Source organism: Nomascus leucogenys, chromosome 15 (genome assembly GCF_006542625.1).
Source record: "Nomascus leucogenys isolate Asia chromosome 15, Asia_NLE_v1, whole genome shotgun sequence".
In the NCBI taxonomy this organism is placed as follows: domain Eukaryota; kingdom Metazoa; phylum Chordata; class Mammalia; order Primates; family Hylobatidae; genus Nomascus; species Nomascus leucogenys.
In genome coordinates, this window is record NC_044395.1 from 60,754,622 (window position 1) to 60,769,647 (window position 15,026).

General features: G+C 37.9%; 1 protein-coding gene across 1 annotated transcript in view; it reads right to left on the reverse strand.

Moving 5' to 3' along the window:
* The window catches only part of UVRAG (UV radiation resistance associated), a 333,633-nt gene that overhangs the window by 139,207 nt on the left and 179,400 nt on the right, over positions 1-15,026 (reverse strand). Inside the window, exons 9-10 of the mRNA XM_030828684.1 lie at positions 3,899-3,983; positions 335-422 (exon numbers count right to left, since the gene is read on the reverse strand). Of these exons, the coding sequence (XP_030684544.1) occupies positions 335-422; positions 3,899-3,983 (173 nt within the window). The remainder of the gene's footprint in view (positions 1-334; positions 423-3,898; positions 3,984-15,026) is intronic.

The window sequence follows — 15,026 nt, forward strand, 5'->3', positions numbered from 1 at the left end:
GGGTGACAGAGCGAGACTCCATCTCAAAAAAAAAAAAAAGAAGTGGTGATAATGGATAATGTGGTTAAGTAAAAAGATCCTAAAGAAACCAAAAATAATTTGGCAGTCTTTCAGATGATGAGTGCATCCCACCACCAAAGTGATATAAATGAAATAGTAGAACCTGAGGCCAAACAAGTCTAAATCTATGTTTTAAATAGACATTAGCTTCTGAATGAATCATGACAGAGCATACGATTAAGCCTAAAGCAATGAGTTTTTTCATTAAGAGGAAATTTCATACAGAAATCATCTTTTCAAAAAGAAAAATATTTTCAGAAAATTTGAAACTTACCAAATCAATAGGGTAAATGTAGGAAAGCTCAGAGAGTAATTGCCTGCAACGAATTGTCAACTGAGCATTAGTCTTCAAAAAGAGTTCTCTAATGAGGAAAGAAAAAATACATTTATTAAAAAATATATGCTTGCATGCTTTGTAACATTTATTTCCAAACAATTAATGCAAAGAAAGATTATATCGTCTGTAATAGGCCACAGAAACTCAGAAGCAGAAGCATAAATAATAGCTACCATAAGTCTTGACCTATCTCCAAATAGCATCAATCAAGCTAACTATATACTGAGTGCTACTGTGTGTGATCAGTACCATGCTAAGAAATGGAAAGGGGGCTGGGAGTGGTGGCTCACTCCCATCATCCCAGCACTTTGAGAGGCCCAGGAGTTCAAAACCAGCCTGGGCAATATAGGGAGACCCCGTCTCTACAAAACTAAAAAAAATTAGCCTGGCTTGGTGGCGTATGCCTGTGGTCCCAGCTACTTGGGAGGCTGATGTAGAAGGACTGCTGGGTCCTGGGGAGTTGAAGCTGCAGTGAGCCCTGACCATGCCACTGCACTCCAGCCTAGGCACCAGAGCAAGACCCTGTCTTTGAAAAAAAAGAAATATAAAGGGTATAAATAATCATTCACTAGGCATCTACAAATGCCTTATTTAGTTATTCTAACAACTCTAGTAGGTTGATATTGTTATATCTATTTATAAACAAGGAAACAATATTTGGAGAGTCTGAGTAATCTGACCAAGATTTCACAGTCAATTTAATGAGGCCAATTTGATTTCAAGAAAGATCTGTATGGCATTTCCTCAAAAATTATTCTATATTTCACTCACAATTACATATTATAATTACCTCAAAAACCAAAATGTTGGACTGTGAGAAAAAAAGTAAAAACAACAAATAAAAAGCTATAGTATGAAATTATCCTTCTTCCTCTCTCTCTTTTTTTTTTTTTGAGACGGGGTCTCACTTTGTCACTCAGGCTGGAGTACTGTGGCATGATCTTGGCTCATTGCAGCCTCGACCTTCCTGGGCTCAGGTGATCCTTCCACCTCAGCTTCCTGAGAAGCTGGGACTACAGGTACGCTCTACCATGCCTAGCTAATTTTTGTATTTTTTGTAGGGACAGTGTCACCATGTTGCCCAGGCTGGTCTCAAACTTGTAGGCTCAAGCTATCTGCCTGTCTCAGCCTTCCAAAGCGCTGGGATCACAGGCATGAGACACCATGGCTGGCACCAGCTCTTTTCTTGCACTACTTAAGAAACATGATCAATAGATAAAATACCTGAAAAGTAAGTTGCCTGATCAACTGCGTCAAGAATTTAAGAACAAAAGGAATTTAGGAGAAACTGTAGGTCAAAGTATAACATGACATATATATAGTCTTTGCCCCCGGTTCTTATCACAGAGCACCTAAAAACCTTGGAATTTCCTGAGCGATAAGAGTGTCTTTTGCTATTCATTATGAGCCCCTTTTGATCACACCACAGTTTATGCTAATGAGATGACTTAAGGCAGGGGCTCCTAGACAGCCTCAGGATGGAACAGGTCACTAGAAAGACCAAGAGATTAGAAGGCTGGACTTTCTTCCCCACCCACCAAACTCTGAGAAGAGGGCTGGAGATCGAGACCTATATAAACTCTTGCACAACAAGATTTAATGAGCTTCCAGACTGGCGGTGTCTGGAGATTGATGTGCACAGACGGGGCATGGATGCTCCATGCTCCCTCCCCCATACCTTGCCCTAAGCATCTCTTCCATCTTGTTCATCTGTATCTTTTGTAATGTCCTTTATAATAAACCAGTAAGGGTTAAGTAAATGGTTCTCTGAGTTCTGTGAGCTGCTCTAGCAAATTAATCAAATCCAAGGAGTGGGTTATGGGAACCTCTATTTAAAGCAGGTCAATCAGAAGCACAGGTCACAACCTGGGTCTTGCCAACTGGCATCTGATGTGGTGAGGCAGTCTTGTGGGAATGAGTCCTTAATTCTGTGGGATCTGATACTATTTGCAGGAAAACAGAGTGAGAATTGAATTAAATTCTAAGACATACAGTGAGGGTCTGCTGGAGAATCTAATGTTAAAAGTGTTGTATTGAGTCGTGTGTAACAGTACGAAAATCACTGTTTTTTTTCTCATCTAAAACAGCACTGAAGACAATGGGATCTAGTCCTGGCTTTGCTAGTGAGTTGGACAAACAGTAACTTACCAGAGCATTGCCTTCCTATCTGCAAATTGAGAGAATTAGAATAGATAATCTCTATGGTTTTCTATAGGTCTAGCACTTTTTTTTTTTTTAAGACGGCGTCTCGCTCTGTCGCCCAGGCTGGAGTGCAGTGGCGCAATCTTGGCTCACTGCAAGCTCCGCTGCCCGGGCTCACGCCATTCTCCTGCCTCAGCCTCCCAAGTAGCTGGGACTATAGGCGTCCGCCACCACGCCTGGCTAATTTTTTGTATTTTTAGTAGAGACAGGGTTTCACCATGTTAGCCAGGATGGTCTCCATCTCCTGACCTCATGATCGGCCCGCCTCAGCCTCCCAAAGTGCTGGGATTACAGGTGTGAGCCACCATGCCCGGCCGGTCTAGCATTTTTGAATCCCCAACTGCTAAAGTTTTTTGAAGAAAAGTGCAAGATGGACAGACTTTCCAGGAAAAGCAAGTGAAGATGAGCAAAAGAACAGAGGTACTAATGAATTAAGCATATGTTGGAAAAAATGAAGAGAAAAACTATTGGCATTTGTTAAATGAATGTTGGGAGAGCGACTAAAATTAACTATAGTTGCAAGGTGCCAATTTATTACAGGCTATTTGAAAGTTAAGCAAAAGGATCACCATATTAAGAAGATAAAAATGCCAGGCCTGATGGCTCACACCTGTAATCCCAGCACTTTGGGATGTTGAGGTGGAGGATCACTTGAGGCCAGAAGTTTGAGGCCATAGTGAGCTATGACCGCACCACTGCACTCCAGCCTCAGTGACAGAATGAGACCCTGTCTATGAATGAATGAATGAATGAATGAATGAATGAAAGAAAGAAATGTTTCTCCACATTAAAAAAAGAAGATAAAAAATAAGGTAAAAATGGTATTTTAAGAGGAGAGGTCTGATTGTAGCATGAAGAACAATCTGGAAAGATGAAGAGACTGATGTTAGAGAGATAATCTAGTTGCTGAAGTAATCCAAATGAGCTAACAAGAAGCAGGAGTAAATCTGAAAAAATTATTGAAAAAAAACCTATAAGCTAAACCGCATGTAGAAGACAGGAGGAAGAAATTCAAACATTAAACCATGATGTTGTGGCCTAAGAAACTCAAATAGTGTTCATGTTTCTGATTATAACTACATACTAGGAGCTTTCATAACTGACCTCTGGCATGGTGCATGACACACAGTAGGTGCTTAATCAGTGCTTAATCAATGAATATGTGTTGAATAAACGAATGTGGTACTGAGGTATATGGACTATAAATTAATACTAGCAGCTTTAAAGAACGCTACTTTTTCAAATCTATCCTCACAGTAAACTCCACACTCACAGCAATTCTTCTCAGTGTGCATTTACCTTTTTGCAGTGCACTCCTTCCTCAGCTCATTTAGGGATTCCTTCTGGAGTTGAAGTTTGAGGTGCTCAGCTGAAAATGCACTTCCTAGAAAGAAAAGGAAGGAGACAATTCCATATGTAACATAGGATTACTCAATCACAACCAAAGAGGCCAAGCCAAATCCCTGACTGAGAGGGAAATAAAAAGAGTTAGGGAAAGTGGGTTGAGTACAGAGATCTTCTGGGGAAAATAGCTAGAATAAACTTCCCTATTGGTCCAATTTTCACATAAGTCCAGCCTCCGGCAGGAGCCTAAGAGTATACACCTAAGACTCTCTGCCTATAAATATTTCTCAATTAATGACTGAGAAATATGGGCAGCAACTGATAAGATATCAAAATTCAGACTTCACTTTAAAAAAAATGAGTGCTTGGGTCAAATGGTATTTCTAGTTCTAGATCCCTGAGGAATCGCCACACTGACTTCCACAATGGTTGAACTAGTTTACAGTCCCACCAACAGTGTAAAAGTGTTCCTATTTCTCCACATCCTCCCCAGCACCTGTTGTTTCCTGACTTTTTAATGATGGCCATTCTAACTGGTGTGAGATGGTATTTCATTGTGGTTTTGATTTGCATTTCTCTGATGGCCAGTGATGATGAGCATTTTTTCATGTGTTTTTTGGCCGCATAAAGGTCTTCTTTTGAGAAGTGTCTGTTCATGTCCTTGGCCCACTTTTTGATGGGGTTGTTTTTTTCTTGTAAATTTGTTTGAGTTCATTGTAGATTCTGGATATTAGCCCTTTGTCAGATGAGTAGGTTGCAAAAATTTTCTCCCATTCTGTAGGCTGCCTATTCACTCTGATGGTAGTTTCTTTTGCTGTGCAGAAGCTCTTTAGTTTAATTAGATCCCATTTGTCAATTTTGGCTTTTGTTGCCATTGCTTTTGGTGTTTTAGACATGAAGTCCTTGCCCATGCCTATGTCCTGAATGGTATTGCCTAGGTTTTCTTCTAGGGTTTTTATGGTTTTAGGTCTAACATGTAAGTCTTTAATCCATCTTGAATTAATTTTTGTATAAGGTGTAAGGAAGGGATCCAGTTTCCGCTTTCTACATAGGGCTAACCAGTTTTCCCAGCACCATTTATTAAATAGGGAATCCTTTCCCCATTTCTTGTTTCTGTCAGGTTTGTCAAAGATCAGATAGTTGTAGATATGCAGCAGTATTTCTGAGGGCTCTGTTCTGTTCCATTGATCTATGTCTCTGTTGTGGTACCAGTACCATGCTGTTTTGGTTACTGTAGCCTTGTAGTACAGTTTGAAGTCAGGTAGCGTGATGCCTCCAGCTTTGTTCTTTTGGCTTAGGATTGACTTGGCAATGCGGGCTCTTTTTTGATTCCATATAAACTTTAAAGTAGTTTTTTCCAATTCTGTGAAGAAAGTCATTGGTAGCTTGATGGGGATGGCATTGAATCTATAAATTACCTTGGGCAGTATGGCCATTTTCACGATATTGATTCTTCCAACCCATGAGCATGGAATGTTCTTCCATTTGTTTGTATCCTCTTTTATTTCATTGAGCAGTGGTTTGTAGTTCTCCTTGAAGAGGTCCTTCACATCCCTTGTAAGTAGGATTCCTAGGTATTTTATTCTCTTGGAAGCAATTGTGAATGAGAGTTCACTCATGATTTGGCTCTCTGTTTGTCTGTGATTGGTGTACAAGAATGCTTGTGATTTTTGTACATTGATTTTGTATCCTGAGACTTTACTGAAGTTGCTAATCAGCTTAAGGAGATTTTGGGCTGAGACAATGGGATTTTCTAGATATACAATCATGTCATCTGCAAACAGGGACAATTTGACTTCCTCTTTTCCTAATTGAATACCCTTTATTTCCTTCTCCTGCCTGATTGCCCTGGCCAGAACTTCCAGCACTATGTTGAATAGGAGTGGTGAGAGAGGGCATCCCTGTCTTGTGCCAGTTTTCAAAGGGAATGCTTCCAGTTTTTGCCCATTCAGTATGATATTGGCTGTGGGTTTGTCATCGATAGCTCTTATTATTTCAAGATACGTCCGATCAATTACCTAATTTATTGAGAGTTTTTAGCATGAAGTGTTGTTGAATTTTGTCAAAGGCCTTTTCTGCATCTATTGAGATAATCATGTGGTTTTTGTCTTTGGTTCTGTTTATATGCTGGATTACATTTATTGATTTGCGTATGTTGAACCAGCCTTGCATCCCAGGGATGAAGCCCAGCCATCTCATTACTGGGTATATACCCAAAGGACTATAAATCATGCTGCTATAAAGCCACATGCACACGTATGTTTGTTGCGGCACTATTCACAATAGCAAAGAGTTGGAACCAACCCAAATGTCCAACAACGATAGACTGGATTAAGAAAATGTGGCACACATACACCATGGAATACTATGCAGCCATAAAAAATAATGAGTTCATGTCCTTTGTAGGGGCATGGATGAAACTGGAAAACATCATTCTCAGTAAACTATCGCAAGGACAAAAAACCAAACACCGCATGTTCTCACTCATAGGTGGGAATTGAACAATGAGAACTCATGGACACAGGAAGGGGAACATCACAATCTGGGGACTGTTGTGGGTTGGGGGGAGGGGGGAGGGACAGCATTAGGAGATATACCTAATGCTAAATGACGAGTTAATGGGTGCAGCAAACCAACACGGCACATGGATACATATGTAACAAACCTGCACATTGTGCACATGTACCCTAAAACCTAAAGTATAATAATAAAAAATAAATTAAAAAAAATGAGTGGTTAATTCCTTTCCAACCAAAAATGCTACAGAATAACATTACTGAAAGTATATTTTAAAAAAGAGTTAAAAAGTACCTGTATTTTGACTACTAAAATATAGTTCATAAATAAAGGAGTTTTTATGAACTGTCATCTTCCTCATATATCATTATTTTAGGCCAGGTGCGGTGGCTCATGCCTGTAATCCCAGCACTTTAGGAGGCCAAGACTGGCAGATGTCGTGAGGTCAGGAGTTCGAGACCAGCCTGGCTAACATGGTGAAACCCCACCTCTACTAAAAATACAAAAATTAGCTGGAAATCGCTTGAACCTGGGAGGTGGAGGTTGCAGTGAGCCAAGATCATGACACTGCACTCCAGCCTGGGCAACAGAACGAGACTCTGTCTCCAAAAAAAAAAAAAAATCAGTATTTTAGTGAAAATCATAGTATATAGGAAATGTGCTGGAGTGCAGTGGTGCCATCTCTGCTCACTGCAAACTCTGCCTCCTGGGTTCAAGCGACTCTCCTGCCTCAGCCTCCCCAGTAGCTGGGATTACAGGCACCCGCCACCATGTCTGGCTAATTTTTGTATTTTTAGTAGAAATGGGGTTTCACCATGTTGGCCAGGCTGGTCTTGAACTCCTGACCTCAGGTGATCCTCCTGAAAACACACATATTCCCTTCCTCCCTCCTTCTTGCTCCACCACACCCCTAGGCCATTATATTCAAACTGCTGAAAACCAGAAATGAAGAGAAAATATCCAAGGCAGCCATAGAAAAAAGACACATTACCTGCAGAAGAACAAAGATTTCCTAACCTGTCCTCAATCTTTCTTGCGAATATCCAATAGAGGTCTATGCAGAAGAAACTGCAAGCTGGTAAAAACTGCCTTATATCTGCCGTAGTCACATAGTAGTCTACACTTGGTCATTAACGATTTGTTAAAAGCTTTAGCTCAATTATTTTACCTTATTACACAGCAGCCCCCAACTTCTTCCCATGCTCTGCCATTAGTAATCAGTGCTCACATCCTACCTCTCCTTGGAGTTTGTCTGTCTTTCCTCATACTCAAGCTACTTGGTTGCCTTGAGATCCTAGCTTTCTGATGGATTTAAGAAAAGTTATGACTTTGTACATTATCCAGTGTTTTTTTTTCTTTATTCTTAGGGTAGAAGTGAAACTCCTTCCACCTACACCTTAGGCAGAGGCTGGAAGGAAAATCTGAGGTTTAATTTGATTTTTTAAAAGTTCTCCATTCTTTGTATTGTCTGTTTATTTGGGGTCAGCTATTCAGTTTATTCAACTTGGTCTCATTCATGCTGTTTTCCTCAAATATTTGATGATCCTTAGTGCTCCTTTCAAACCCATGAATAAGTGATTAGATTGATTAGTATAGACAATTAGCATAGGTTTCCTCTGGAGCTATGAGATTTATTTCCATAAAAGGCCTCACCCCTTAGTGCCATTAGTATAAGTGAGCTGGTCCTGTTGACAATTAGGCTTTCCTTCTGGGTATATATGCTGGGAGAAGGTATACTTTTACTTCGAATTACTGCAACTGTCAAGGGAGCTTCACACTGGGATTTTATTTGGGGTAGGTATTTCACTCGTGAGTAGGGTTGTCTTTCATGTTTTCCTCTGGGTTGGTTATAAAAGTCCAGTCGCTTTAGGTTCTACTGCAACTTTCTACCATGTCAAACACTTATACCATGGGACCTAACCAGGTCAGGAATCCATTATGTTTAGAAAGCAGCTACAGCAAATGTTATAGAAAGCTGCTCCAAATGCACACAAGAAGGAGAATGGGCCAAAAGGCTCAACTACCCTGATTATTGCTCTAGTTAATTCTTGATCTCAATACTGGCAAGTTCCAAGCTTGAAGCCTCTGATGGTTCTCTCTATCAGGAACCCTACCTGCAGCCGTTTCCATTTGTGTTCTAGGCTACAGTTTTTCTCTACTTTAGTTTATTCATCAAAACAGTCCTATCTACTTTGTATCTTTGAGAACTGTGCCAAAACCTTTGCTATCCCAATGACATCCTCTTTTGTTTCCACCAGTACCATAGTTTCATTCTTTATATGTGTATATTTATTGTCACATCAATAGGTCATTAGGAGAGAGGGAACACAAATGCCGGAGCTTGGTTTACCATCTTCCAGAACTGCTTTGGCCCTGTCCAGGCATATATCAATGTTCTACTCTGTTAAATCAGATAGCCTCTCTGTTCAGCAAGAACATGAGTCAGGCAATATAATTTTAATAGCAAAATGTCAATGTTGGCTCCTATAAATATAATAGCTAAAGACTATGAATCTTGCTTCCAGCAACAAAACAAAACACAGACTCTTGGTTCTCTCTCACCAGAGTTTGGTCTGAGACTGGCCAATGGCCAGCTCCTGTCAAAATTACAGTTAAAACCAATAAATTGTCATTCTTCTGGGTTTTCTACATTAAGTCAGATGACCAAAAAGCAATATACTTGGAGTACTTTAGCTTCCCTCCCTGCAGAAATGCCTTTTCTATACTATGATTTATGATGCTGTCTTTCTCAAGGGTTAACAGATATTTCTTGCTGTAACTTTTGCAAAATTACAACTGACTTTATTTCATTATGATATTTAATATATTGCACATAAGAAACTAAATTATTCTCTGCATTTAGTTCTAAGAGAGTATTTTTATTTCTCCCCTTAAAGAACTGATAGGCTTCCTTATTAACAGGCAATGTAAAACAAACGATACCTGTCATACCTCTACACAATTGGCTTGACAGCTGAGGTCAGAGCTAGTATTAGTTCTTAAGAACAATAAGCAGATCCTATGGAAGGCAGTGAACTGTATTTAGAAAGCCCATGGACTTATGAATCAGAAAGATCTAGGTTGAAATCCTACCCATGCTACTTTCAAGACTCTAGACAAGTTTCAACTTCTCTGAACTTCATGTTCCTCATCTGTAAAATGGGGAGAATTTCATTTTTAACATTTGCATTATTGTGCCTGCCCCCAGTAAGCTTTACTGGAATTGCTCACAATTCCCTAAGGTACTTCCATGCCTCTGTATAAACTGCTCCCTTTACCTGGAAGGTCTCACCTTCTCCCCCTAATTAGAAAAATACTATATATTCTTCCAGGCTCAGTGTGTCACCTCCTTTACCTGTTGTTCTGATTTTCATATGTTTATATTCTGTGTTCTTACAGTACCCTCTATATACTTCTGTTACATATTTATCACACCTGCCATGCTGACTCTAATCGCAATGTCTGGTTCTTTGAAAGTGTTCCACAAATTATGAATAAATGAACTGACAGAGGCATATATGCAGAAAAATAAAAATCAATGCTCCTTCTACTTCCTTTACAAGTCATATGCTCTCTTTTTACTTCTATGTTCAACCACCTAAATGTAAATGTATTTTTTTTGTAAATGTTACTTCCAGTGCATTTTGAGAGTAAGTGGAGAAAAAATTATGACAAACCAATATACAATTGTGTCAGGTGGCATATTTCTACACATCTATACCTCCCATGGGAAACAGAGATTAAAATATGACAGTTTGCCATTCCTACAACCAAATAAGGCATTACTGGAATAAATTACTATACTTACATGGAAATTGAAACAAAATGAGAAGTTTGCTTAGGACTCATATTTACCTACCTCTTCCCCCAAAATACCCCTGCCACAAGTTGTCTGGCTTTTATTGCTAATAGCATAAATCCTAAGGAGAATCTGTCCTCAGGTCCAGACATTTTTTTGAAAGTTAGATATTAATAATTTTGAAGAAGCCTATTTAAGAATTTCTGTCAGATGGTTATTTTAAAAATCAGAATACATATTTGTAATACAATTTAAATTTTGCCATCATTTCAAATAAATATATTTTGAGTTTAAAAACTGAGAAATAACTTTTCATAAGTAACTGTATGACCTAAGGAAAAAATTGTTATACAAGACTTAATAATGTATTTACAACTTCAAATAGAAACCTATGACCTTTTGATAGAAATTAAAGTATCAGTTTAAATATACTGTGTGATTCTTCTTTTATCTGAGATGCAGACCAAAAGGACACAATAATTTACTAACCAAGCAGAAGCTAATTAAACAGAACAAACTACATATGTAGGTCACCCTAATTACTCTTTGTTGTTGGTTTTTTGTTTTTTTTTTTCAAAATGACAATAAGAAACTATTACAGTTGATGGGAACTTCACATAAAATATTTATTTTGGCAACAACTTCTTATTCACTGAAATTACCAAGGGTAATTTATTTCCCCAAATCTGAGCAATGAAATCTGACATATCTGACCTCTCCTATTCACTGTCACCAAAATGATGTTTCTTTTTGCTCTTAATTGCCAAAGTAAAATAGGAGAAAAGTATGGCTATTTACAGAATTCTAATAGGTCATTCCCACCAAATGGCTTTTCAGTATTAAACAGGCAACAGTCATAGACATACTTGGGTCAAAGATTTAAAAAAAAAAAAACTTTTATAAAATGCTGGAAAATATATCATCAGCATTAAACTTATAATAATAACAATAATAAAGAGATGCACTAAAAAAGGTGAACAGATCACCATCATTCCCACCAGTCCTACCTTTCTGAGATAACCAAAATCTTAATAGAGCTGAAAGAAATCTTGACTGTATAATTCAGAATTTTTTGTTTTGTTTTATTTCTGCAGAGGAAATAAGCTAAAAAGGTTGAATGAACTGTCTAAGGACAAACTTGGAAAATGGCAGGCCCAAATCAAAGCAATCTTTGGAGAAAATTCACTTCAGTCATACTATAATAAAAAGGAACAAAGCAAAACAAAGTTCTCTAGCTAACACCTCACAGGCCAAATAGAAAAACAGCAAACTGTGAGCTGACCTGGACACATACTAGAGAAAGCAGTAATGACGTTTCATTTAGTGGAAACAAGACAGGCTTTGGAGTAAGAGAAACCAATGTTTGAATTTGGATCTGTCACTTAATTGGGACCTCAGGGAAATGTCTCTGAGCCCTAATTTTCCTCATTTGGGAAAAGGAGGTAAAAATGATATCTTAAGACTATTTTAAGAATTAATAATATACCAAAACTAAAATATCTGGCATGTTACAGGATTTCAGTAAAAGTTATCTACTTCATGTGATTTATGTGGGATTCAAATGAATGTTTTGCAACGTTTTAGGTAGTATGGAATACTGAGAAAAGCACAGAATTTAGAGTTGAAATCTGTGCTGAATTTGGGTCCACATCTTAACTTTGCTCCTAATTGTCTGTGTTTACAAGTCATTTAACTTCCCAGTACCTCACATATACAAAGAGGGTAACATCTGCCCTACTTAGATTTCAGAGATGCTTTAAGGATCAAATATAAGAACTTTTGTACAAGCACTTTTTAACTGTATGGTTATCCTTACTACCAAGAAAGTAATTGTATTAAAAAGTAGCTTCTTCCCACAAAGATTGGAGAACTCTCCTTTTATAAAGTTCATACCACTTCCCAGGCACCATTGAAGTATTCTTGGGTTTTTATCAACATTTGTTTATAAGTGATATGGTATGGATGTGTGCTCCTCCAAATCTCGTGTTGAAATGTGATCCTCAATGTTGGAGGGGAGGAATAACTGGAACATGGGGGTGAATCCCTCACAAATGGCTTAATTCCATCCCCCTGGTGATAGCGAGTTCTTGCTTTGGTAGTTCACAGGAGACCTGGTAGTCTAAAAGAGTATGGCAATTCTCCCCGCCCCCCTCCCTTCCACTTTCACCATGTGATACGCCTGCACTGGCTTCACCTTCCACCATGACTGTAAGCTTCCTGAGGCCCTCACCTGGAGCAGATGTTGGCATCACGCTTCCTGTACGGCCTGCAGAACCGTAAGCCAATTAAACTTCTTTTCTATATAAATTACCCAGCATCAGGTATTTCTTTATACTGATGCAAAAATGGACTAATACAATAAGAAACCTACATTCTACTGAACACATTTCCGTAAAACCAACATTTCATACCATTTTTTGAGCTAAGTTTCCAGCAAACTAATTTCGATAGAGTGTTGCTTTTCAAAGATTTGGGGGTTGTGTCAGGACAAAAGACCCTGTAAAGTAACACAGAATTCATTAATGGGAAGATTACTTGGCTTGAGTTACTGAGGGGAAATCTGGTTTTTATTAAACATCCTAAGTTAAACTACTAATACCTTCCAGAAATGAAAATATATACACTAATAAACATTAATACTGAAAAGATCAGCTCATGACCCAGCTGGAAGTTGCTGTAGACCACAAGTTGAGAACCACTGCCTTTGAGGGATAGGAAGGGAAAATGTATGGGTGTGAAGTAATGAGGCCCTTTGGAGTTATGTGACCACTCAGCAAGTCAGCAGCGCGGATAAAAATTGTCTTTCTGGCACTTTCCAATAAATCATCCTGCTGCAATGGATTTTCATGGACAAAAATATAAGCACCTGGTTTCTTCCAAATGTTTACACAAATTAATTCCTATGTCAGTATTATTAGCAGCTATCCTTACTGAACAGCTGTGTAAAAAGATGCAGACGGTAAATAATTCCTTTGTGGTCATTCAGAAGAATCAGTAGCAAAGTCACAATTAAATATGATACATTACTGACTTTATAACCTAACTGAGCTCTTGGACTCAGAACCAAGTACCTAAATAAGCACCAAGTGCCAGTCACAATATGTAAGAACCCACTAGCAATATTCATATTAGCAAATCATTTCGCTACTCCCTAGCAAACAAACTAAATCAAAGCTGCAAATGCAAGAGAAAAATACCTTTTTCACCTTTGTTGAGCAAATACCAGTGACTATGGTGCTTCTAAAATATTTTAACTTGGCTCAAGATTCATTAAATAGTAAATTCATGTAACTGTACAAGAATAATGTTCAACACAAGCATATAATAGTATATGTTTAGAATAGAATATTGAAGAATAACTATGTATCTGGTTACCTAGCACAACCACTATGAAGAACACAGGTCCCCAAAAAGTAGACCAGGTTATGCTAGTAAATAAACGTGGTTATCTGTATCCAGCCATCCCCCTCTTTCCCACTCCCCAGTGCCAATCACCATAGCCCACAAACATTTGCAATGGGAATAAGAGTGAAGCCAACAGCAGCACTCTTTCTCCTACTTATGTTAGGAACCAGAGTATCAACATTAGATCCTAACCTTCTAAGGATTCTAATAGTCCAGGTGAATACAAAGTAATTCTCATCTCAAAAACATATATAAAAGTGAGAAAACGGCACTTGAAGTACAAAGTCAGTGTTAAAAATCAACAGTTGTGACCCACCATGACAAATATGTATTTAACTTGAAGATTACCATTATTTCTCTCCATGATAAAACAGAGATTTAAGAACGTGCAACTGACTTGGCTGTCAGAATTAAAATACTAGAAGAGATATCTATAAAATTCTATAATCTCCCTTTGTAGCACAGTTAGGCAGCAGTAACTCTGAACACAGGCTCTGCCATAACTTGCTATGTATGTGGCTTTGGGCACAAAACTTGTTATGTGGCTTTGGACAAATTATCCTTATCTGCAAACTGGGTACTAATATGTAGCATCTTTATTATTAGAAGGATAAAAATAGTATCTGTAATGTATAGGACTATTAGGACAAAATTAAGTAAAGAATAGAAAATATGACATTTCCTGGCACTAATATTCTATATATAAGAGCAATTAATACCAGCTTGCATTCTATAAAATATAAATACAAGCTCATATGCTCTAAATATGAGCAATTACTATTAAACCTCAGTCTTGTAAATGGTATAGATATCACTGTTTAGAGGTTCATTTGCTTATAATCTAAGGATAGACATCCTGGGACCTCTTTCTATCCTAATAGGCAAATATACAACCAAAAACAGTTAAAGAACTGTATCTCCCTATCTTTTTACCATATTCTAGAATAATATATATCCCCTGGCTTTATATATCATACTAGTTATAAAAATGTAGTATTATTAAGTGATTGAGAGTTTTGGAATCAATAGATTTTAATCTCAACATCACCTCTCATTAGCTACATGAATTTAAGTAAGTTACTTAATCTCTCTGACCCTGACATAGTTTCCTCAGCTATAAAAGGTAAATAATAATAGCCTCAACCTCGTAAAGTTATTGTAGTGATTAAACAATGTCACATATTTTTAGTAATAAGCACTGTGCTGGGTACATTATTGCTACTATTATTACTCTTACTAGAAAAGGTCAAAAGTCCCTAAATCCTTTAAAACCTTACAGTGTTTTCATTTTGAAAGTTAATGATCTTAAAAAAGGTAAGATATGCAGAAATATATGCCACAGGTAGTAGGCAATGTGAGTAC